Source organism: Rhinopithecus bieti, unplaced genomic scaffold, assembly GCF_001698545.2.
Source record: "Rhinopithecus bieti isolate Rb0 unplaced genomic scaffold, ASM169854v2 scaffold_13259, whole genome shotgun sequence".
Lineage (NCBI taxonomy): Eukaryota > Metazoa > Chordata > Mammalia > Primates > Cercopithecidae > Rhinopithecus > Rhinopithecus bieti.
In genome coordinates, this window is record NW_016807544.1 from 155620 (window position 1) to 182420 (window position 26801).

The 26801-nt window shown below is 40.7% G+C and overlaps 2 protein-coding genes across 2 annotated transcripts in view; one reads left to right on the forward strand and one right to left on the reverse strand.

The window, feature by feature from the left end:
* SYNJ2BP (synaptojanin 2 binding protein) overlaps window positions 1–8184 on the reverse strand; it is a 46383-nt gene extending 38199 nt beyond the window's left edge. The window contains exon 1 of the mRNA XM_017882751.1: window positions 7992–8184. Coding sequence (XP_017738240.1) covers window positions 7992–8055 — 64 coding nt within the window. The 5' untranslated portion in view covers window positions 8056–8184. The remainder of the gene's footprint in view (window positions 1–7991) is intronic.
* A 19-nt stretch (window positions 8185–8203) lies between these two features.
* LOC108536185 (disintegrin and metalloproteinase domain-containing protein 21-like) overlaps window positions 8204–26801 on the forward strand; it is a 73313-nt gene continuing 54715 nt past the window's right edge. Inside the window, 1 exon segment of the mRNA XM_017882742.1 lies at window positions 8204–8280. The gene's annotated coding sequence lies outside the window, so the exon portion shown is untranslated.

A 26801-nucleotide genomic window follows, 5' to 3' on the forward strand; every position in this document is an offset into this window, starting at 1 on the left:
GTGATAGAGTAAGGATCTGAACTCAAGCATTCTGGCATTTTTTCCTTTCTGAGACCGAGTCTCGCTGTGTCGCCCAGGCTGGAATGCAGTGGCATGATCTCAGCTCACTGCAACCTTCACCTCCTAGGTTCAAGCAATTCTCCTGCCTCAGCCTCCCAAGTAGCTAGGACTACAACAACCTCGAACTCCTGGGCTCAAGCAATTCTCCCACTTCAGCTTCCCAAGTAGTTAGGACTACAAGCATGCACCACCAAACACAGCTAATATTTTGTTTTGTTTTGTTTTGTTTTTGGCAGAGGTGGGAGTCTCGCTATGTTGCCCAGGCTGGTCTTGAAATTCTGGCCTCAAGCAGTCATCCTCCTCGATCTCCCAAAGTGCTTGGATTACAGGCAAGAGCCACAGTACCTGGCTTGAACTGCAAAATTCTTAAAAACAGGGATCATTTCTTATTCTTTATGCTAGTGTCCATGATTCCCAATCATAGTGTAGGCACATAATAAATGCTAAATACATTTTTAAAAATAGTTTTACTTTACTTTTCAGTCTTCTGAAACCAGCAGTTCTGACCCTATCATCTAAGTATGTTTGGCTATTTTTCCCTCAATAAATAATTGTGTACTTATCACATGTAATCATTGACCACTTTTCTGCCTAGTCACATGGCTTCACAAAATGTTTCTGCAGTTGAACATCTATCAGCTTGCCTTTCTATTTTCCCAACGTAATTCCTAGATATTCTACTGTAGTTTTTCTTAAGTATTGTTTTGAAAAGATCTTAACAGGATCTGAAAAGATCTTAATAAAGATCCTTGAAGCAATCTTTAGAGAATTATTCCATTTACTTGACTCTCTCCAAGAGGTGTTCCATCTACTCCTCCTTGTTTCTGGCATCTTAGCCAGTTTCCTATCCCTCATAATACAATGTGCCCATCCTCATTCTCTCTCAAATTGTATTTAGTGAAGAACCATGTTTACCGGTTTTTGAAAGCTGAAACAGATGGTGTTACTGCTTCTCTTTATTTAAAACATCCCATTAGGCACAGTGGCTCATGTCTGGAATCCCAGCACTGTGGGAGGCTGAGGCGGAGGATCACTTGAGCCCAGGAGTCCAAGGCATGACTAGGCAACATAGTGAGATCTCGTCTCTACAAATAATTTAAAAAAACAAAAAAAAAAGTAATCAAGTATGGTGGCGCATGTCTGTAGTCCCAGCTACTCAGGAAGCTGAGGCAGGAGGATCACCTGAGCCCAAGAGGTCGAGGCTGCAGTGAACTGTCATAGTGCCACTGCACTCCAGCCTGGGTGACAGAGTGAGACCCTGTCTCAAAAATAAATAAGTACGTCGAGTGGGGTGGCTCACGCCTGTAATCCCAGCACTTTAGGAGGCCCAGGCGGGTGAATAACTTGAGCTCAGGAGTTTGAGACCAGCCTGGGCAACATCATGAAACCCTGTCTCTATGAAAAATACGGCTAATAAAAACATTAGGTGTGGTGACGCACACCTGTAGTCCCAGCTACTTGAGGGGCTGAGACAGGAGGATCACTTGTACCCAAGAGGTCAAGGCTGCAGTGAGCCAAGATCGTGCCACTGCACTCCAGCCTGGGTGACAAAGTGAGACCCTGTGTCACAAATAAATAAATATAAAAACATTCCATTATATTATTCTGACATCTATTGGTTTGCTCAGTCATTTCATGAACATTTACTGACCACCGTGCGTCATGCACTAGACAAAGCATTAAAAGAACATTAAAGACACATGCATGTGTGTGTTCACTACAGCACTATCCACAATAGCAAAGACATGGAATCAACCTAAATGCCCATCAATGGTAGACTGGACAAAGAAAATGTGGTACTATACAACATGGAATACTTTGCATCCATGAAAAAGAACAAGATTATGTCCTTCGCAGGAACATGGATGCAGCTGGAGGCCGTTATCCTCAGCAAACTAACAAAGGAAGAGAAAACCAAATACCACACATTCTCACGTGTAAGTGGGAGCTAAATAATAAGAACACATAGACACATAGAGGGGAACAACAGACACTGTGGCCTACTTAGGGTGGAGATTGGGAGGAAAGAGAGAATCGGGAAAAATAACTAATGGGTACCAGCTTAATACCTGGTACGAACCTGTAGAACAAACCCACAGGACACTGTTTACCTATATAACAAACCTATAAATGTACCCCTGAACCTAAAATAAAAGTCAAATGAAAGAAAATAAAATATATGTTGTTTGAATCAGAAGAGCTCAAAGTGAAGTAGAAGGAGAAGATATAAGTGAGAAAGCAAACAGAAAAAAAAAAAAAGTTATTTATAGTGATTCAGACTTGGAATTTTAAGTCACACAGACCTGGATCCAAATCTGCACTTAAAGAGTTGTATAATGCAGAAGTCAAGGTTTCCTCATTTCTGAAATGAGGATAATAACCATTTCATCTCTTCCTTTTTAGGAGGGGACAAGATAAAGTGCTTAGCTTGGCAATACATGGGAATACGTTACAGGCAATCTATAAATGATATATAATATAGACAATAAGAGAACATCTATCCCGGGTAAAGGCTGCTTCCTGCTACCTCAAGGAGGAGGTAACTCTTGAACTGAGTCCTAATCAATGACTAGGAAGCAGAAAGAATCCAGATAGAACCTCAGAGAAAGGTTAAGTTTCTATACTAACACTAAAGACTCTCCATAATCTGATCTCCACCTACTCAGGTTACTACTCAGCTACCTCTTCTCTCTTGAATCTCCTAAAGGAAACTTCCCTTTTGTCCAGGCCGGTTTGCTCACTAACCTCAGAATATGCTCTGCTTATTTTCTTCTCTCTATTATTGTTTACGCCATACTCATCCCTGACTCTGGCCCTAGCCTAAAGCCTGTCCATTCCAGAAGACCCACAAGTTCCACCTTTTAATTGACCATTTTAATGGTTCTCAGCAGTGGCTGCATTCTTGAACTTTCCCAACACAGGGTCAGATTACCATGCTCCTTTCCACACTTCCTTTGCCCTCCCACTAACTACCTGCTCATCATTTTCCTTAACTATCTGCACCTTTGCAGTGAGATTTAATTTTTCATATGTGAACATCATATCTCTATTGAATTGTAAACTCCATGAAGGTGAGACTTTTTGTAAGCAAGAGAAAATAGAGCAAGGATATAGCATTTAGTCTCACATCTATTTGATATGCAAAGAAAGGAATAGATCAGAAAACTACTAGCAACAGTTTCAGTTAGCATGAAACCCAAAGCTTATGACAGGTCTACAAGGGCTTAAATGATAGAACTTAATGGGGCATCTTGATTTTTGTTACTCACCTTGATATGCCCTCAGCTCTATCAAGAGCAAGCAATAAAAACTTTCCACCGTAGGATGTGTTAGTCATTTAAGATGCCTCAAATGCTTCTGGGAATAAGGCATGATATAATAAAATAAAGGTCAGGGGAAAGGTTGGCAGTCAACTTCTTAAACATGGCTACTGCCGTGGAAAGTAGTATATGGTATAGCAGAATTAACACACCTGGGTTAAAATCCTTTGAAATTTACTGGCATTAGAAACTGGGCAAGTCCTTAACCTCTCTCAGGCAATTTCCCAATCTAATAATGTGGATTAAATATTTACCCCTCAGGGTTGCTGTGAAGATTAAATGAGTATGTATGTATGTATAGTATATATGCAGTATATATAATATATGTATATGTAGTAATTAGCACACTACCAGAAACACAATACCTCCTTTAGCATTCATTATTAAAACATTGCCATCAACCCATCATCTTTTCCAAAGCCTTTAAAGAAAGTAAGAAAATAAATATTCTCTTCCCTCTTTAAAGATGGCATATCAGGAGTAACTTGCTGAAACCCATTGAGGACTCGGACCTAAAAACAAGATTCCTAATCATAGCACTCAATGTACAGTAAGGCTGTCTTTATGGACAATCTCTTACCTGTTGCAGTGTAAAAAAACATATTAAGAGTCTTGTCACACTTTTTAGAGTAACTGAGTTTTAAGACTCATTAAGAGACTTTCAATTTGATAATGAAAAAGTGAGAGCCTTAGACACTATAATCAAGCTGGACTCCTACAGAAAAAAAAACAGCCTTCCACAAAAGATAAAAGATAAACTGTTCAACCCTTGAAGACATTTGAGATTGTAGCCACTGCCTTTGAAATTCTTCAGCTCATACTATTAGTCCAAAATGGCAGGAATCAAATAACAAAAACAAAACAAACAAAGCCCCAAATGGTAGGAGTCATAAAATAACATGTGGAATGAGCCAAAGAATTGTGAACTCTTGGAGATGGAAGAGACCTCTGAAGTCATCTAGCCCAAGTCCCTCCTTACAGTTGAGAAAGCAGACAACAGGAGAGATTCCATGCTATTAGGCTGATGCAAAAGTAATTGCGGTTCTGCCATTGAAAGCAGTGGTACTTATGGCTGGGTGGGGTGGCTCATGCCTGTAATCCCAACACTTTGGGAGGCCAAGGTGGGTGGATCACTTGAGGTCAGGAGTTTAAGACCAGCCTGGTCAACATGGTGAAACCCTCTTTGTACCAAAAATACAAAAATTAGCCGGGCGTGGTGGCAAATGCCTGTAATCCCAGCTACATGGGAGGCTGAGGCAGGAGAATTGCTTGAATCTGGGAGGCAGAGGTTGCAGTGAGCCAAGATCGTGCCACTGCACTCCACCCTGGTGACAGAGCGAGACTGTGTCTCAAAAAAATAAAGAGAACAAAAGAAAGTAACTGTACTTTTCCACCAACCTAATACATGTCAAGCTTCTTTTGCCTCTTCACTATTGTCATAATTTCCCCGAGATTTCATTACTTCCCTTGCAGTAAGCCGATCAGTCAGGAACAGGTTCGACTGCCTTATAATATGGGCCCAAACACCAGAAATATCCACAATTCTTGTCCCTGACAGAACATAAATGGGTAATGGCACACATGTTCTTGGACCTGATTAAACCATCAGGTTCCTGAGTACACAGCTGTACAAAGAGTGGACAATGCTGTCTACAAAAGAAATGCACACTTAGAGGATTTTCATGTTTCTTCTACAGAAAGAAAGATCCTTATGGGACTACCAAAATTATGTGGAAGTTTCTAGTGGTGATTAGTTTCTAGTGATATTTTATTTCTAGTGGTGTTTTGAGACAGTCTCCTCCCTATTTATCTTCATGATCATACCACGAAGAAAAGCTGAATTAGACTCTGAGAAGAAGAGTATCACATACTAGGAAACCAGTTCCGATAAGTGATTAACATGAAACATTTCCTTGTTAACTGAACCAACCAAATTTCAAATGACTGTTTTCACCCAAGTTCATTCCTAAACTTGAGGCTTTACTCTCCCAGTAAGTTCACTGACTTACATAATTAATACATGCAAATGCTTATGAAAATTGAGGAAGCCACTGAGTGAATAAATACATTCATTTGTAATAAATATGTGATACAGAAATCAAACCATTTTTGGGTGAAATATACTAGCGAGATATAATTATTCCCTTTAATTAGTCCTTGAAGCTAGTCCTAATGCCAATGTTTTGAGAAAATACTAACACGAGGAAATTTATGACTGCAAATGCCAAAAAAAAAAATGAAGTGAAATTATATTGAATTTTTAAAAGATTTCATGTTTAGAACAAGAGATAATATCAGGGTCCTGCTCTGCTTTAGACAGGAGATCTGAAAATACTGTGGATGCCCCAGCAAAAAGACTATGTCAAAGTACATTAAATTCTTAAGCAAAAGGCAAGAATCAAATCTCAAGCATCTCGAGAGGTAGTAAAATAACTGAAGATATTTAGGATAAAGAAGAAAGAGGCAAAACAGGAGCAGAACAACTAGAGCCTTTAAATAAATACTTGCACAGCAATCAGAAAAGGAACTAGCATTGTTTTAGTTGGTCCTAAGAGAACAAGTTACCAATTATGAAAAGTACAAAAAAACAGACTTTGGTTTAAAAGTAACTCTCTGTTAGCTCAAAAGTCAATAAATATTAACAGTGCGTGAAGGATAAATTTATATAAAATAGCAAAAAAATGAATCCAAGAAACTTGGGCATACCAAATGAGCCTTTGACAAAAGTTTAGGCGCACATAATCCATGACACTAATCCATTAAGATTAGTGATAGGCCAGGCATGGTGGCTCATGACTGTAATCCCAGCACTTTGGGAGGCCAAGGCAGGAGGACTGCCTGAGTCCAGGAGTTCAAGACCAGCCTGGGCAACAAAGCGAGACCTCGTCTCTAAAAAAAATAGTAATAATATTAATAATGATATTAGTGATGAGTTATATTACAATAAGTAAAACCAACTTCCAATTTTTTATAATAGAAAGGAAGGCCAGGCACAGTGGCTCACATGTGTAATCCCAGCACTTTGGGAGGCAGAGGTGGGTGGATCATTTAAACTCTGGAGTTCGAGACCAGCCTGGGCAATGTAGTAAAACATTGTCTCTACCAAAAATACAAAAAAATTAGCCAGGCGTGGCAGTGCACACCCGTGGTACCAGTTACTCAGGAGGCTGAGGTGGGAGGATTGCTTGAGCCTAACAGGGAGAGGCTGCAGTGGGCTGAGATCATACCACTGCACTCCAGCCTGGGCAACAGAGTGAGACCCTGTCTCAAAAAAGAAAAGGAAAAGAAAGAAAGAAAAGAAAAAAAGACACAAAGTATGGATAATTCTGAAAGTTATATTTTATAAAGAATAATCTATCCATAATGATTAAGCTACTGTAGAACTGCAGATGAGAAAAGGTGATGGGCTGTCCTAGGTGGTGGCAAGGGAAAAAGGAGTGAAAGAATTTCAGGAACATTTCAATGATGGAGCTCATAGTACCTGATGATTTATTAGAGACTCTTGGAATACAGTATTAGTAGGATCTACTGTGTCAGTTTAGCTATTTATCCATTAACAATAACAACAGTAGGAAACACATACTGCTTACCATAGGTCAGGCAATATTGTAAACATTTTACATAGATTAACTCATTTCATTCTCACAACACTATGAAGTATATTTATAACCATCCCCATTTTAGAGATGATAACCTAAGGCTTACATCAGTTAGGTTAGCCAATAAGTATCAAAGAATCAGTAAGAGGTTAGATACAAGATTTGAACCCAGATACTGTAATTCCAAAGCTAAAGCTCTTAATCGATCAACTAAATAGCTGTAAAGGAAAATAAAGTCGAAAGAAGGCAGAATGTAGTAATGTCAAGAGCCCGGTTTAATGAAGAGCCTCAGTGGGGTAAGAGGATAGCAGTTTGGCTGCTCAAAATCACATGAGGTGTTCATAAAAAAAACTTAAATAAATAAATAAATAAAATAAATCCGTATTGAATCCAAATCCCTGCAGATGGGAGATAAGAATTAACTATTTTTCTTTTTCTTTTCTTTTTTTTTTTAAAGCCCTGGGAAATTCTGTGGCGGAACCAAGTTTGGGAACCTGTGTAATAAAAGATTTCTAAGGGCTCTTCCTGCTTTAACATTCTAGTTGGCACTGTAAATGAATTTCCCAGAAATCAAAGGAGCGAGGGAGGGATCCTAGCTGCAGGAAAAAGGCTATGCATTCAGAGTCCACACCGCTTATGCTCCCATTTTACTAAACGGTCCCTCATAGGGGGAGGGATAGAACAGGCAACGGTAGGAAGGATGTGGTGTCCATAAGCAGGCTAAAAGCAGACTTTTAAAAAGGCTTTTCTAGCACGATTTGCAGAAAGAACCCTTTCGTGACTATATATACTTGTGGTCATCCGACTGTATTTTGAGGTGGATTCCTCAGATCCGTATCTGGCTAATGATGGATTTCAATATATTTTCTCTAAGCACCCCAAAGCGTTGCACGAAACCTCTAGGTTGGGGCCTGCCCGCCCCGAGGCCAGGTGAATCCGGCTCAGCAGCAGAGGTGTCTGCAATTACACCCTCTAATTCCCTACTATCAGATATGACCCGTTCCGCACATACCTGAGGGTCCTCTGGTAAGATTGATCTCTTCCTCGGCGACCAAATAAACCAGTCTTCCGTTCATGTTTTACAGCTCGTCTGGCTGCCTACTCCGGTCAGCTGGAGTTCCGCACAAGAGAAGGTGAATCAAGCTCGGCGCTGCGCCCACAGCACAGCAGTTTCGGTTTCAACAGCCTCGAGACCCGGAAAAGGAAGCCCGAAGGACTCGGAGCGCTGGGAATGCTGGGCATCGTGGTTCCTACCGCCAACGGATTGCAGTTTCTCACCAGTTCCCAAGGCCCCGCATGAGGTGAGCAAGGGGCAAGTTATTCTAATTTATTTGCCATTGGAAGGAGGTGGGAAGGGGGTGGCTAGTAAAAGTAAGGGACCTAAATAAATTGATATTATCGAGAAAAAAATTTTAAAAAAATCCCCTGCCATCCTAGAAAATCTCCACAAATTTAGAAAAGAAAAAAAAGTTGTATTATTCTGTAAACATTGAACCAGACTGGAATGAGTGTCACAGGCAATCCACTAATGAGATTGCAAAGAGAGACAAAAATCTCACCTTTTCTGTAGCTAAAGCACACGCACGTTCTCATGTAAGACGAGTTAACATGGTTTGGTATTCAATTTTTGGTAGTTCACCGTTGGAGTGGCCGTCTGTGTTGGTTAATTGCCTTTATCCAAAGGAAAAATAAAACGTTATCTCTGTGACAAACAGGTACTTACGGCTTGGAGCAAGGCGCTTAGGGTAACTCCCGCGAGCGTGGATCATAGGGGCACTGTCTACCTTGATACTTACATTTCAAGGAGTTAGCTCCTGGGACCTGAAGAAAAAAGATTCCTGAGTTTTATCTGACAAGAGGCTTATTTAGCTTTTAAAAAGTTACACACACACACACACGCGCGCGCGCGCGGATTATAATTACAATTTGCTCAAGAAAATTTTTTAAGAAAGGGGGGTGGGGGAATGGCTCATCCTTTTGGCAACTGGGAAAATTCAGTCTTTTTAATGTTTTAACTCTTACAATAAGGTTAACGCACGACTTAGGTATCACTTTAGGCCAGTCTTCCTGACTTTTGGAACGAGACATTCCAAACTGAACCTGAATGAAACTTCAGGGGTCAAAAACACAAAAGCCTAAAGAACCAGGAAGGTGACAACCTTGTGAAGCAACCTGGAGTTAGACCACAGGGATTGGTGGGGATCTTAGAGGAGCAGAAAGTGCAAGGCCAATATAAAGACATTCAAGTTTATAGGAAAAAACCAAAGCAGCAGCAACTATGTTTACCAAACAGAAGGAGATAGAGGCAGATTCGGCAGGAAGGCCTCTTATTTGCTCACTCTGAGAGAAGTTAAGATGGAATAATGGAGGCTGGGCACAGTGGTTCATGCCTGTAATCCCAGCACTTTGGGAGGCTGAGGCGGGTGGATCACCTGAGGTCAGAAGTTCAAGACCAGCCTGGTCCACATGGTGAAACCCCGTCTCTACTAAATATACAAAAAATTAGCTAGGCGTGGTGGCGGGCGCCTAGAATCCCAGCTACTTGGGGGGCTGAGGCAGGAGAATCGCTTGAACCCGGGAGGTGGAGCTTGCAGTGAGCCGAGATTGTGCCATTGTGCTCCAGCCTGGGCAACAAGACCAAAACTTCGTCTCCAAAAAAAAAGATGGGACAGTGGAAATAACACAGATTATGACTTACAACCTGGGCTCAAGTTTCCATTCCATTCCCTTAAACTTGTCTGTCTTTGAGCAAGGAATCCTACATCTCTGAACTCTGTTTCCCCATCTTAAAATGGGATTGATAGTAGCTCTTTATACGTTGGTTGGATGAGTGAATAAAATTATCATTATAAAAGGCAGAGAATGATAAATAAAAAAAGTAAAATTTAAATAAATGACATTGGGGGCTGGGTGCCGTGACTCACACCTATAATCCCAGCACTTTGGGAGGCCGAGGTGGGCGGATCACTTGAGGCCAGGAGTTCGAGAGCAGCCTGGCCAACATGGTGAAACCCCATCTCTACTAAAAATGCAAAAAAATTAGCCAGGTGTGGTGGTGTGAGCCTGTGGTCCCAGCTATATGGGAGGCTGAAGCAGGAGAATCGCTTGAACTCAGAAGGCAGAGGTTGCAGTGAGCAGAGATCGTGCCACTGCACCCCAGCCTGGGTGTCAGAGCGAGACTCCATCTCAAAAAATAAAGAAAGAAAATAAAATAAAATAAATGACATTGGAATGCCAAGAGAGAAAAGATCAAATATAAATGGGGGAAAATCAAGAAGTCATCAATGAGGAGATTTGTAAGGAAAAAAAACACAGAGTTTCTTTTAGACCACTGTGGGGGTGGGGGTGAGGGAATCACCTCTCAGTACCTGGGAAAATTGTCCTTTTCATCTGGGCACACAGCTTCAAACGAAATACGTAGGGCAGTGAAAGAAAAAAGTATCCTAAACAAGTTGAGGAAATACTGGTAGTAAGTAGAGTGAGAGATGGGGTGTGTAAATTGCCTTTATTCCCTAATAGAAGTATGGGAATAATGGTGTCAGAGGCTTTTGAACTGGAGCAACTCCATCTTGAATAGGGACTGGGTAAAATAAGGCTGAGACCTACTGGGCTGCATCCCCAGGAGGTTAGGCATTCTAAGTCACAGGATGAGATAGGTCAGCACAAGGTACAGGTCACAAAGACCTTGCTAATAAAAGAATGTGGTAAAGAAGCCAGCCAAAACCCACCAAAACCAAGATGGCGATTCAAGTGGCCTCTGGTCATCCTCACTGCTCATCATATGCTAATTATAATGCATTAGCATGCTAAAAGACACCCCTACCAGTGCCATGACAGTTTACAAATGCCATGGCAACATCAGGAAGTTACCCTATATGGTCTGAAAAGGGGAGGAACCCTCAGTTCCAGGAATAGCCCACCCATTTCCCCTAAAACTCATGAATAATCCACCCCTTGTTTAGCATATAATTAAGAAATAACCATAAAAATAGCAAACCAGCAGCCCTCGGGCTGCTCTGCCTACAGAGTAGCCATTCTTTATTCCTTTACTTTCTTCGTAAACTTGCTTTCACTTTACTCTATGGACTTGCCCCAAATTCTTTCTTTCACAAGTTTAAAGAACCCTCTGTTGGGGTCTGGATCAGGATCCCTTTCCAGTAACAACGGAAGAACAAGGAAGCTAGCTGGGCATGGTGATATGCTTGTAGTCCCAGTTACTCTAGAGGCTGAGGCGGGAGGATCATTTGAGCTCAGGGGTTTGAGGCTGCAGTGAGGTATGATTGAAGCACTGCACTCTAGCCTCGGTAACAGAGCAAGACCCCATCTCTATTAAAAAATAATAAAAGTAAATAAATTAAAAAAAAAACAATGAGGGAGCTTTAATATGTAGGAAAGCAAATGACAGAGAAAATGAGATTCTACTCAGAGGAAACAATTGAGAAAAATTACGGAATCAGGCCTCTACTTCATGGTCCAAGATGCTTAAAATGGATTTGGAACTTCATCATATCTACATTTCAGGAAGGTAATGAAGGAAAGGCAAAGAAGACCTCCTGGAAATGTCACAGACTTCTTGTAATCTCAGGGATGGAAATGTGCCAACCATAAAAATCAAGGTTATTATTATCAACTGAAAATGGGAGAATGGATATTGGGATGCCATTGGTAGTCTCTGACACAAGAAGTGACACTTTCTGTCTGAACTAACCTTTCTGTTTATGACCTTGAGTTATGTAAAAAATATGGAACGAAGTGGCAACTTCAGTCTATCATTCACAAAATTAGTGGAAACCTTGCCTCACCTTAATCACACCTTGCTCTATTTTTGCACACTTCCTGTCATATATTCACTTTGTCTTTCTAATCTCTCTTGTCTGCTTCAGTCCCCTCCTACTTCAGTATTTTATTCTATCAGCCTCTTTGATGACCAACTCATGAATATGTTTGTATTTGAGACTCATCCACCTCTCCTTTGACATAGCATTCGTTCCAACTTTTTGCCTTTACCTATTTAGTTTCAAATTCCTGCATATTTTATTTTTTCTATGCTTCCTTAGGTGATGAAATTCTTTTCTGATTGACAAACTTTTTTCTTTATTGTATTATTATTACATTTAATCAGATGATATTAGTTCATTAGTGTTACTGTAACTAATACTAGAGACTGTGTAATTTAAACAATGGAAATTTATTTTTTCACAGCTGTGGAATCTGGAAGTCCAAGATCAGGGTGCTGGTAGAGTTGGTTTCCTCAGAGGCTTCTCTCCTTGGCTTGCAGATGGCCATCTTGTACCTCTGTCTTCACATGGTCTTTCCTCTGTGTGCACACATGTCTGTTTCCAAATTTCCTCTTCTTATAAGGACACCATTCATATTAGATTAGGGCCCACCCTAAGGACCACATTTTAACTTACTTACCTCTTTAAAGACCTTTTCTCCAAATATGGTTACATTCTGAGGTACTTCAGCAGATGAATTTTGCAGGCATACAACACAGCCCATAGCACAGATTCCAGTGAAGTCACAACCTTTGGCATTGCATATCTCTGCTCTGGCCCATTACATGTTGATTTTAAAGTTTAGATCTGATAGCAGTATTATTGCTTTAATTTTCAAGTTCTTGCAGAAAGTTGCACTGCTGACCCCAGCTATTGATGACAGCAGGTATCCACAAAGCAATACAATTATTTTATCTTCTATTCTCCTTTTTGATTGGTACTCTTTATTCTTCTGTATATGTATGCTATCTTTATAAGAAGTCTAATTCAGACCCCTGGCTGTAATGCCATTAATATGCCAGCTGTCATGTCTCTTCACTGAGCTTCAGTCTTATGTAACCCAGTTGTCTACCTGACATCTCAAAATATAGATGCCTAGCAGGCATCTTAAATTATGATAAAATGAGAATTCCTAACCCTTATACCCCTAAACTGATACCTCCCTTAGCTGTTCCCCTTCCTTGAGTAACTCAGTTTACTCAGTTCATATGAATATCTTAAGAACAGCTTTGGATTCCTTTCTTTCCCTTGCATTCTACATTCAACCCATCAAAAGTATACTTGTTGCTATGTATGAAATACAGTCTATCTGACCATCTCTGATACTACCAGCTTATTACAAACCACAAGTATGTATTGCCACTACTTCTACTGTTCTTTCTGAAAGTTTTTTCTGCTGCTCACTCGATACCTCCTATCTATTCTTCCCTCAGCTGGAGCAACCTTACAAAGATGTAAATCAGATCATGTCATGCCCCAATCTAAATCTTTCAGTCATTTCCATCTCATGTAGAAAAAAAATCAATATCCTTAACATTGCCTCTAAGACCAGATAATCTGCCTTTGTCAAGCTCCCTAACTCATCTACTACCACAACCCCCTTCCCTCATTCATTACATCTACACTGAACTTTCTTCTGTTTCTCAAACAAATACATTTGATTCAGTTTAGATCTTTGCATTTGCTGTGCCATCTGCCCCACTGCTTCTTGTTCACTGCTTTATCTCCAGTACCTATAAGAGTTGCCAACACAAACTTGGCTTTCTTTTTGTTTATTTTTTTAAATTATTTTTTGTAGCAATAGGGTCTTGCTGCATTGCCCAGGCCAATCTAAAACTCCTGGCCTCAGGCAATCCTCCTGCCTCAGACCCCCGCAAAAGGCTGGGATTATGGGTATAAGCCATCGTGTCTGGCCTTATAATAGGCTTTGAATGAATGAATGAATTTTAGTGATGATGAAACTTAAACTCAGTCACTTGCTAAAGGTCACACTGCAGTTGTCATTTGCTGTCTCATCACCTGCTGTAGTCACTAGTGTATTAGTTCTACTGCCTGAATTCCTCTCAGCTGTTCTCACTGACATTGCTGATGTGCTCAAAATGAGTCACATACACCAGTCAAACGGAAGAGAAAACCCAGAAGTAAACCCATATATCTACAAAGGACTAATTTTTTGACAAAGGTGCCAAGAACATACATTGGAGAAAAGACAGTCTCATCAATAAATGGTGCTAGGAAAACTGGATGTCCATATGCAGAAGAATGAAACTAGACCCTCTATCTCTCAACATATACAAAAATTTAAAAAATGGATTAAAGGCCGGGTGCGGTGGCTCACGCCTGTAATCCCAGCTCTCAGGGAGGCAGAGGCAGGAGGATAGCTTGAGCCCAGGAGTTCGAGACCTGCCTGGGTAATATAGCGAGACCCCGTTCTCCGCAAAAAGGGGGAAAAAAAAAGACAAAAAAAATGGATTAAAGACTTATATCTAGGACCTCAAACTATGAAACTACTACAAGAAAATATTGGGGGAAACTCTACAGGACACTGCTCAGGGCAAAACTTCTTGAGTCATACCCCAAAAGCACAGGCAATCAAAGCAAAAATGGACAAACAGGATCACATCAAGTTAAAAACCTTCTGCAAAGCAAAGGAAACGATCAACAAAATGAAGAGACAACCCACGGAATGGAAGAAAATATTTTCAAACCACTCATATGACAAAGGATTAATAACCAGAATATGTAAGGAGCTCAAAACAACTCTATAGGGAAAAAATCTAATATTTCTATTTTAAAAATGGGCAAAATATCTGAATAGACCTTTCTCAAAAGAAGACATACTAATGGCAAACAGGTATATGAAAAGATGCTCAACATCATCAGTCATCAGCAAATCGAAACTGTAATAGGATATCTTTTTATCCCAGTTAAAATAGCTTTTATCCAAAAGACAGGCAATAACAAATCCTGGTGAGGATGTGGAGGAAAGGGAACCCTTGTACACTGTTGGCATGAATGTAAATTAGTACAACCACTATGGAGAAGAGTTTGGAGGTTCTTCAACAAACTGAAGGTGAGTTACCATAAAATCCACTAATCCCACTGGTAGGTATTTAGCCAAAGGAAATGAAATCAGTATATCAGAGATGTCTGCACTCCTGTGTTTATTGTAGCACTATTCATAATAGCCAACATTTGGAAGCAACCTAGTGTCCCTCAACAGACGAATGGATAAGGAAAATAGTACTCCATTGTGTATATGTATTACACAACTCCTGGTCTCTATGGAACTTTCATGGTGTGCTACGTTGTGTCAGATGGCTGGTAAATGAAGTTCGTTGTCCCCTTTGGACCTGGCCCTGTTTATCATAATAGATGGATCCCCGGGTTTCTCAGAGGGGCATCTGCAAAGTTCTGGTGTGGCCAGATCAAAGGCGGCCTGCTTGATCATCCTGAACTTCCTTCTTGACCTCCTGGGGTGAGGGCTCAGATTTCTCCCTTTGGGGTGTAGCCTGGGCATATCGTCATCTGAGTCTGGCTGCTCAGGGCCCAACCTTGGTAAAGGGGAGTAGATTGGGGTATATGGAGGAGGAATTTCTATCTCCTCTGGTGATTCCTGCAATACTAGTTTTTCCTGTTGCTTTCCCTTTGTCTCTGTAGCTGACAGCAAAACTGATTTTCTTTTTTTATCTTAGGCTCGGCTTGAGCTACCAGCATTTTGCAATAAGCTGCCAGGCAGGGCTGCAGCCGTGCAGGTCAAATTTGGACTATATTTAGCCATGAGTCAATGTTAGGAAATTGGTCTGAATGCCCTGGCTGTCCTCCAATCCCAGTGATCTTAATATACAGCCAATTGTTTCCCTATCTATAGTTCCTTCGGCCAGCCATCTGACACTAAAAAAGGGCCGCTCTATTACACAGAGAGTTCTCAACCTCTTGGGGGTCAACTTGATCCCATAATATCCTGCATAACCTTTCCTGAAGTTCTTTAACATACATTCTAATGGGGTGGGTTTTGACGACTTCCCTCCCATCTCCTCCCAATTATGGCACAATTCACTCACTCTTTTACTTTTGCTTCAGACTAATTAGACCATCCCCCTCATGGGAGTATTTCAGATGCCACTTAGCTTAGCATCGAAAGGTTTGTATAAACCCCAGACCCGGACCCCACAATTACTAAATTGTGGGGCACTTCCATAAGCCGTATGTGGTAGCCCCAAAAGAAGTTTGCCATTAGTATTGGTCGGTCCCACACTTCACTCGGGGCGTATGGTCTATGCTAAGAAACCTGTGGCCCCACACACTTCACTCCCCACATAGGTTCCTTTTGAAACCACCTCTTTCACACGCATTCACACACCTCCCCACTCCCAGTTCCTCTTTCCTGGTTGGGGTGTAGGTTTCTTCCTAATTAGAGAGCCACTCTTGCGTCCTGGGTCGGAGTACTAGGTACACCCCAGGAGGTGATCAGGCTCCCCTTCCGTCCTTATGGGATGGGTCCTGCCTCAGGCCCAAACCTTACCATGTTCCTATAGTGCGCTATCCCTGGACTTGTCCTGTAGCCCCTTAGGTTCTGTTGCGCTGTCAGGGAGGGGCCCTGAGTCATGGGAGAGCTGCTTCCTTCTCCAGGTTTGAGATACCCCGGTGGCATGTGAGGTCACGGGTCTTCCCCAGCCCAGGGCCCTAGACCCACAGGCAAAGGAGACAGCAAACCTGTCATCTCCACTCCTGGCCGGCTCACCAAAATGTTGTGGGAATCAGGAGACCAGAGAGAGCAATGGGTGGAACAGGAGGATTTTATTAGGTGGTCACCAACTCAGCGGATTCATATCCAAAGGCTGAGCACCAAACAAAGACAGGACTTGACTTTTATACATACATCTGAAAAGGGCGTGAAACCCATAAGGTGGGTAAGCAAGCTTACAGAAGCAGAAAAAAGGCAGTTCATGAAACAGTGACAGATTTTACAACTCAGGCATGTCTTGTGACCATTGCCATACTGCACAGCTAGAAAACAGGAACTTACAAAATCCTTGCAAACTTGCAGAAATAGTTACAAATGTAGTTGTGGGAGCAGATCAAAGGATAATGGTATAGGGAAAGAATTTCAAAGGGGAAAACTGGTAAGAACAACTTGTTTTTCTTATCCTTGCTCTGGGTTGGGGAGATGTTGGGAGACTCTCTGGAGCTCATTCCTTTGGGCTCTGGCTTTTCAGATAGTATTATCAAGGCCCCACTAGGGCTCTGCCTATTGTTGGCATTGGAGTGAGTCAGCCAAGTACAAAATTACTTGTTTTTCCCTTTACTTATTTTCTTTTTACATTTTCTGCTTCATTAACTCACATGATCACAAGGTCATCAGCAGGCTAGGGGCAAGGAGAGCCAGTCCAAGTTGTAGAACTGAAGAACTTGGAGTCTGATATTCAAGGGCAGGAAGCATCCAGCACAGGAGGATGGGGGCTAGGCCAGTCTCTCTTTTCACAATTTTCTGCCTGCTTATATTCTAGCTGGGCTGGCAGCTAATTAGATTGTGCCCACCCAGATTAAGTGTGGGTCTGCCTTTCCCAGCCCACTGAGTCAAACATTAATCTCCTTTGGCAAAACCCTCACAAACACACCCAGGATCAATTCTTTGTATCCTTCAATCCAATCAAGTTCACACTCAATACTAACCATCACACCACTATTTTCTCTTCACAGGATATGAGACTTTACAGCCTGGTAAAAATGAGCTATTGCGACCTACACATCTAGAAATAAGCCATCCTAACCATGAGAGATCACATGAAACAAGACCAGAGAGACTCATTTCCTTGTAAAAATGCTTTATCCAAAGGTTTTTAAAAAGAAAAGGGGGGAAATGTGAAAGGAAAATATCTTGGGACCCCTCAAGCTGGGAACCACTGAGGGCAAATCTGTCTCCCATTCTATTCAAAGTCATCTCTGTGGTCACAGAGATAGATGCATATTTTGATTGCCTCGTTTGAAAATACTTATCAGAAACTCAAAAAAATGCAACCATCTATCTCTCACCTACCTGTGACCTGGAAGCCCCCAGTGGGGGGGCCTTGCTTTGAGTTGTCTCCATCTTTCTGGATGGAACTGATGTACATATATTGATTGATGTCTCATGTCTCCCTAAAATGTATAAAACCAAGCTGTGCCTCAAGCACATGTCTTCAGGACCCCCTGAGGCTGTGTCATGGCTGCATCCTCAACCATGGCTAGATAAACTTTCTAAATTAACTGAGACCTGTCTCAAATTTTGGGGGTTCAGAATCCATAAGTCTCTTTTTATTTCTTGATGATTAAAGTCACATTTACTAAAAGGCATTATAGCTTTTATTTTTTCTTCAAAAATATTTGATCCTAGTGTTTATCCTTCTTTAAGTCAATTAATTAGAGCTCTTTTTAAAAATAGACATCACACACTACACCTATATAACCACACAGATAAGCAGAAGCAGATCCAGTAGTTATCAGATTTTCAGTTCTGCAATCTCCTAATTGAACTGTTCATCTCTGAGTGGTCCCTTTAAGAGCATGGCTAGGAAAGCATGCAGTTTCTAGGGCCTAAAAAACAGGTATAGCTGGAAGACAAAATCAGATTTTGAGAGGGATTCATCTGCCTCCAATTCCTAGGCCTCCAGGGGTCTCTCCCAAAATGGAATCTGTGGCACCTTTTCTGTTTTTCCCAAGAAGCCCCAGGCCATCAGAAATTATTTTAGGGCCTCTCATGCATGCCTTAAGGGTGGCAAGACAAAATGGAGAAAAAGAATTCACCTGACTGAGAAAAAAACTTTCCAGCAAAACAAGATCCAAGAAGAGAAAAACATAAAGGCCTTTTAAATATACCTATAACTTGGATATCCACTTTTAGTTAAGATGAACACTCTTTAAGAAAGTCCTTTTAAATCCCTTATTATGCAACTTTGGCCATGCCAAGCAGTCAATATTTCTAACTTTTGAACTTTATGAAACGTAGCTTCCCAGGTGCTCACAGAAAGGAAAATTCAAGGTGGTTCATGGAAGGGAAGAGAATCAACAAATGGTAAAGGTCACACAGATATCAAACCAGAAAGGACTCATTCCCTAAGCCAGGACTGAACCTGGGCCACCATTGTAAATGGCAGAGGCTAAAACAAAGCACTGCCACATGGTTACAGGTCATGCTTCTAAGTACCTAAAATATGATGGAGGCCTTCAGCAAAGTTTGCCACTGACTGACCAGTTTTCCAGGGTGGCTCGAGCAGAAGGCCTATGGAGTCCTAGGCCTACATCCCATCCTAAGGTACCTCTCTTTCTTAGAGAACCATATAGAGAGGCATGCAAAGCACACCAGATTGGCTACAGTTTAAGACCAACCTCCCGAATCCTTTTTCATAATTAAAACTTTACAGAGAATATAAACAGTGATCCTTATCATTCCCTTTACCAGTTTGCACAGGGAGCGGGGGGGGGCCAAAAGCTCAACTGCTTAAAAAAAAAAACCCTCTTACCCTTTTGCCAGCATGTCAGGCTTCTGTGTTCCCTCCCCACTGAGCTCAATCCCAAGACAACTAGTTTAAGGCTTGGGAAGTTAACTTTTCCCAGTTTGGAGGCTACATCTGAGGGGAGGGTCCTGCAGCATGGGGACACAAGCATCCATCTGTGAACAGAGGACAGAGGAGGAAAAGGAAAATATGGCATTTTTTAAAAGGAGCCCCAGGACTCAGGATGCATTCAAAGAGGTACAGACTGAAGATGAATGGCTACTCATCTAGAAAGAGGGGAGCAAGGTGTCCCTGGTTCCCTTCTCTTCCTAGCGAACACCCAGGGTGTATGAGGTAGAGAAAGCAAGGCATGTCTCTTTCTTTCTTCCATCCTGGTATTTCTGAGTTCCGGCAGCCACAACAGGTTACCACCCATGGGTATCAAAGCAGCTTTCACCCATGTTAACAGAGGGGTCTAGGGGGTGGAATTATCTTCTCTTACCTACATATGCCCTATCTCCCCTGCTGTCAGTAGCCTTTGAGTTCCTGAACTTGGAATTGAGTTTGGGTAAAAAATGTTTCTGGGGTGTTGAATTGCATGGACTCCTTATAAGCTGAATGCTAAGGTGAAGCTATGGATTTGAGTCCTTCTCCAACAAGGGATAGAAAAGAGTATCTTTGAATTGGGGTCCCAATCTAGTAAAACATCTTCTGAAAGGGAAAAAAAAAAAGCCTTTCACATAAAAGTTAACTTCTGACCTGGTAGAGAAAGGAAAAAATAACCTAAATGCTGGGCTGTGTTAATTGCTGAAAAAATGGAGAAAAGAAAAAGATGCCTGGGGAAGAAACCTCTTACTCTTATGCAAATGAGTTTCTTCAACTGGGAGAGAAACTTTTAATTGCTGTTTCTTCCCTGGGGCTTGGACTGAGCTGGACCCCTTGGCCAGGGGAGGGGAAGACTCCATGGGTATGTGACAGGAACGCTGGCCAGCTGTTGGTGCAGGGCATGGAACCCTGAGGCTGCCTTGGGGCCCGGGCAGTTTCCTCTACCCTCAGAAGAAGTGTGAGGACAAAAAGGCTCAGAAATGAAAGGGAAAGAGATTTTTGGGTCTGCACTTTAGTCGCCCCTCCTCATGTCCCTCTACGGGCTACCAAATGCAGGATTTTTTGCTCCTTAGTTCAGCTGAAATCCAGGTTTCTGTCTCACAACCAGGAAAAATTAGGCACTTGGACAAATTGAAGGATGAGGAGGGTAGATCTATTAGGCAAAAACAAAGCTCAGCAAAGAAAGAAGGGGTCCCGCCAACATGCTACCACCTCACAGATTGAAGACCAGGCCACTTCACACAAGCTGAAGAGGCTGGGCCCCTCCCCCAGCATAAGATGTGAATTCCTGATGGCTCCACCCCATTCTTCCAGTGAATATACGGGCCCCCAGTTCATTGTGAGCCTGCTCAGGCAAGACCATGGGCAGTTTCCCTTATCTGCCTCCTGCATCTATCAGCTCTATCTTTCCTAATAGACGGATCCAAGTCTCACCATTGTCATCTTCTCAGAATTCTCCTTTTTCTCCTTCCTTACACAAAATGTAGTGTGCCACATATACTTCTCTTAATCTTGTTTTTTAAACTTACTGACCCTGGAAATCATTGAATATTAATGTAAAGAGATAATCCTTTTTCATTTATGACTGCATATTATTCATGATGTAGAAGCATTGCTGTTTACTTAATAGCTTTCCAATGATGGAATTAGAATTGTACACAAAGCTTTGGTAGTACACATTATCCCACAATAAACAATTTTGTACAGATCTGATTTGATCTCTTTGGAATGTAACCGTTTATGTTAACACCTCCCAAAAAATGACATACTTAGGTATAAATCTAACAAAACATTTGGTATTAACTATTTCTCTATGTTCAAGTTTGCTGATTTTTTTCTCTATTCTCTATCCTGCTGTTGAGTCATCCAGTGAGTTTGGATTTGGTTATTGTACTTTTCAGTTCTAAAATTTCTATTATTTTCATCTTTATATTTTATATTTCTTTCCTGAGACTTTCTCATTTTTTTGCTCCAAGTTTGTATTTTTTTCATTTTAGTCATATTTGTAATTGCTCATTGAAGCAGTTCATGATGGCTGTCTCAAAATGCTTATCTTTTTGTTCTATGTCTGTTGACATTAAAATGTTATAGGCTTCTCCAGTTTGCTTGAGGTTAAAAGAAAACTCACGGATTCACCACCATGTTATTCCTTAGCTCCCAGGGTAGGCAGCTTCTCTGCATGATTTTCTCTACCTTTCTTAACCTTCTTATGTTTGTTTTCTATTTAAAATACAGTGTTTTTACTTGCACAATAAGTCCTCACATCAGCAATAGGTTCTCAGAAACTGTGACTTTAACAATGCAAAGTAACATACAACAAAACAAATTTTTATTTGTCTCATCAGTGTTATAATGAAACACATTGGACAAAACAATGTTATTTCAGTACCTACTGTACATTGTTTCACCTAAAGTTGCAGTTTCCAAGAACCTATTCATGACATTGAGGACTTACTGTACTTACTAGGAGTAATAGGAAGAAATGTGTCTATTCTATCTTTTCTGGAACCAGAAGTTCTTAGTGGTGATTCTACAAAGAAATAAATGTTGTCTGGGTACTTGTAATCCTAGCACTTTGGGAGGCCAGATCACTTGAGCCCAGGAGTTTGAGACCAGCCTTACCAACATGGAGAAACCCTATCTCAGCTGCACTCCAGCCTGGGTGATAGAGTGAGACCCTGTCAGAAAAAAAAAAAAAAAAAGAAGAAGAAGAAGAAATAAATGTTATTCCTTCTTACAGCTAGAGAGATCAAGCCAAGCTGCTTTCAGAAGCTTTCATTCTTTTCCTACCTGTAGATCTTGCAGGTTACTATTCTGTTGAAGCAGGCATTCTATTCTTCCTTAGTTATCTTTCTCCCTGCATAGGGTTTCTTTGCTCTGCTTACTAGTGCTACTGGCTTGCTACTAAGCTTTTCCCATGATTGAATGTATGTGGTTTCCTCTACTCTCATTTTTTGGGGCTACGTATACTTAATTGTAAGTGATGTCTGGTATAAAAGCAGAGGTTATCCACTGAGTCCAGCGGAAGACAAACCTCTTTGTATCTACCCCTCCTAAGGCAGAAGTGTCTCCAGTTTTGCCTATATGAGCAAAACAGTTTATAAAAACGAACCTCTTCAGATTTCTAAAGAAACCAGCATAAATAGTAGAATCTTTTCCAGCAGGAAATGGAAGAGGACTGTAATTAAAACTGCTTCTAATTGATGGTTATCTCATGAGGCTCTGATTCTACCAGGTAAATTAAGAGTTGACAAGAATCTAAAACAGAAACTCCCAAAGTTAGAGTTAATATTTTATTAAATTAGTCCTTATCCTATGTAGTTTTTATATATTGAACTCACCGTATTGATTATATATTTTATTTTATTTTATTTTATTTTATTTTATTTTATTTATTTTTTTTTGAGACGGAGTCTTGCTCTGCCACCCAGGCTGGAGTGCAGTGGCGGGATCTCAGCTCACTGCAAGCTCCACCTCCCGGGTTTACACCATTCTCCTGCCTCAGCCTCCCGAGTAGCTGGGACTACAGGCGCCCGCCTCGTCACCCGGCTAGTTTTTTGTATTTTAAGTAGAGACAGGGTTTCACCGTATTAGCCAGGATGGTCTCGATCTCCTGACCTCGTGATCCTCCCGTCTCGGCCTCCCAAAGTGCTGGGATTACAGGCTTGAGCCACCGCGCCCGGCCCATATATTTTAACAAACACTATACCATAAATTCTCCAGCAACCATTTTAAGCATATTTTTCTCCAAAACATTACAGTCTAATAGGAGATGCAATTTTTAAACTCACGTATAAAACAGAAAATAGCAAGGATATAAATCTTGTCACACAAAAATGTATTGCATATTATAGTTATAAAGAGAGTTACAGGATGTTAATGTTTTCTGGATTATTTAGGAAAGATTTGATAATGGAAGTGGAATTTGATCTTGCCCTAGAAAGTTACCATAATTCAGTTCAATGGGAAAAATGATTAGACAGTCTAGACCAATGCAATGGGATGAGCAAAATTACGAACCTGTGCTGTCAGGGTTCATAGACTGGAGGTAAGGAAACAACCCAATTCCAACTGTATTGAATTTGGAAATGAGTATAGAAATGGCAGGATGAGAGCAAGATATTCTTGAGAGTCTATTATTATTTCTGTAGAATTGAAAGTTCCTTGTTGCTAAGTAGCTAAATCTAGAATTTATTCACCTGAGAGACAAAAGGGAGAGGGCTTATGTTTCCCTTTGCTCTGTGGCCTCAGTTACAAACCATTGATAAAGGGTGGTATAAACCATCTACACAGAAATGGCCGTGGAAACTACTGTTTCTTCTGATGGTAAGTCATCAAGTTTGGTTCTATGCATAATTTGGTATCCAGAGTAGTCCACTGGATGCTATGAAGTCTCTGAATTTTTGTTTTGTTTTCATTTTTAAAGATATGAGTGACTTGATGGTGTAGGTAGGGTGATGAACTATTCCAGTTGGGTTGGGACTGAGGGGATTGCTGGGTGCAGGACTTTCAGTTTTAAAACCAGGACTGTCCTGGGAAAATCAGGATGAGGTAGTCACCCCAATTGCCAGTGAGGAATAGATAAAGTAGTAGAAGATGAAGATGCAGTTGAGAGTAGGGAAAATTGATAGAAACAGTCCTCAAGTAGGTGGGAGAGATGATCTGGAACTATGACGGGCTAATGAGACTAAAGAGGGAGTAAGGTAGAGAAGAGGTAGATGTAGGTGGATTCAGATGGTGAAAGGCCTAGAAACCATTTTGTCTTTGAATTTGATATATATATATATATCATACTCCAGAGAAAGAAATCCATTTTATACTGTGACACTATGGCCTTACACACACTTACACCCAAATATTTGGCACTGTGTGTGCAAGAGTTGCTAAGGATCTTCTAGGGATGCCTTCTGATATTTCTGTTCTATTCCCTTAAGGAAAACAACTGCAGGCTATAACCAGCTGAATTACTTCCATGACTCTAATGGGACAGATATTAGTGACAGACAGATAGGAAAACAGTGCATTAGGGCATTGGAATAAGAGGGAAGATGGGTAGACAGGGGTCTTGATGAATTTGAAATTGCTGTGGGGAAAGGAAGAGTTTATCACACATGCAGAAGAGGGCTGTTGGCTCACTTGACAGTCCACTGATGCTAGAGGACATGGATTTAGAGTGGTACCACCTCACAGTATCCCTGGTAGAATGATGGTACTTCAGGAGCTTTGGTCTCTGTAAGTCCTAGGAATGAAGACAATGAATCTGGCTTACAGATATTTTTGAAGTTATTCTCCTGTTATTGCCTGCTCTCATGCTGAGCTCCAAAAAAAGAATAATATGATACGAGTTTGTGTGGCTTATCAGTCCTTTCCACAACATTATATCTTTGATTAGTGCTTCCCATTTTCAATCCTCCCAACCACAACAACTGTCACTCCATAATAAGCAGAAAACATATCAAGAGAAATACCGAGAGCAAATCTGGCAGTTAGAATTTCCTCCCAATTCAGAGATCTTTGTTCTTGGAAGTTTTGTCTATGAACTTTGCTTTTCTCTTCCATGCTACTTGCACCTCGTGGAATAAGGTGCCTAACTTGCAGCAGTGAAAACCGCCCGGATGAATCCAGCCTCTTTAGGCAAGTTGATGGCAAGGATAATATTCAGACTGAAACAAGTTTTCCCCATCTTCCAGCATCCACATAGCCAATCTAGGACAAGAAAAGAAAAAAACCTTAAATACTTTATATTAGAAAGGAAAGGTACTTGGTTAACTAACTCTACTGTGATTGAGAGACAATGAGAGTGGATTTTCAGCTACTGGCACTATACATAAATGATGAAACTCAGAATATTGAGGAGGTGCGAATGCAATATCCAGGAGAATAAAGAAAACAGCAATGTGGCATAGAAAGTTTTGAAATATCTACTGGATTTTATATCTTTATTCCTTAGGCTGGGGATCCAGGACAAGCCAGTTCAGTTTTGATTTCTATATTCTCTTTTTAAGCCTTTCACAAACACAATGGTTTTGGGATTTATTTTTTTTTTTTTTCCCCCAGAGTAGCATTGGTGGCTTTGATGTAGGAGTGGAGAAAGTATGTGAAGATTTAATGCAGTTCCTGCCCATCCCCCACCCCCCAACGATCTCTGTCACAGTTAGGACTTTAGAGAGTTAAAGATTTTGGCATACAGTGCTTGAAGGGATTAAACTGGTAGGAGAGCTCCAATGGATTGGAAGACAAGAACTTTGAGTGAAATGGGAGACGATGAAAGAAAAGTGGGTTCTCTGAGTTTGAGAAACAGGTATAGCAGAAGTAAGGGGGAGAGCTGGGAGAACTAAAATTGTTGGTAAATTGCTTAGGATATATGAAATTGTGTGTTGACAAGGTATACATTATGACTATGAGTGGGTGGGCTGAATTACACTGAAGATGAATTGAAGAGGTTAAAAAAAAAATTTAAAAAAAAAACTTTAAAAAACCCTGTCTTTGTTTTCAGATGGGTTGTTTATATACTTGCTGATAACTTTAAGATGAGGTTTAGGATTTTTGGTGGAGGAGTAATTTTATTAGTCAGGGCCAAAGTCTTTGATTTTTTGTCAAGAGTGATAAGAGAAATCTAAAAAACAGTGTTAGTCAAATATTGCAGGAATAAATGATTAGTTGTGATGTTTGTGGGCTGTGGAGAACAGGAACTCTGGACCTTGTGGTACATGTGATTTCTGAGGATGGGGTTTCTCAAGGAGGAAGCCTTTAGGCAAGCAGTAAATTCTATTAAAGCTCAAGTTTATAAGGTAGGTAGATGTAGGAGCTTTCTGTGAAGAGTTCAGGATGCTGAGTTGGTTCATTCTCTCTCTCTCTTTCTCTCTCCCCCCCCCCTTTTTGTCTTTAAAGGAAGACTCTGGAAAGCACAAGGGAAGTTATAAGAAGAGAATATAAGAAACATTTGAATCAGGGCAAAGAAGCATTGATTAGAAATGGATTCAAAATCCCAGAGTAATGATTGGTGTTGGGTCAGGCATGTTCATTTTTATAATCTTCTATGTAAGTCTTCTTAGATTAGCTTGATTTAAATGCTTTTCCTTTTTTTTACTTTTGCTTATAAGAAATGGCACCCTACCTTCATCAATACATTGATCACAGTCAGAGATGGAAATTAGTTTTTGGGCCTGATGGCACCTTACAAGAGAGGGGCCCACTTCGGGAAAACAATACCAAGTTACAGATTTTCAGAAAATAAGGTATGAAAAGAGGATTTATTTAGCATAAGAAAGAAGCTGCAACAAAAATACGATTATAAATATTAAAAGGTTTGCTGAAAATTGCCATAAACATCACAAAATTTAATCCCCCATATTTATACTAATCAACTCCTGATCTCACTTCATGATACCCTTTTCCCTACAGTTTTCAAATTTTGCTCTTATTAATTCCTCCCTTAAGAGAATTATTTTGTTATAATTTCTA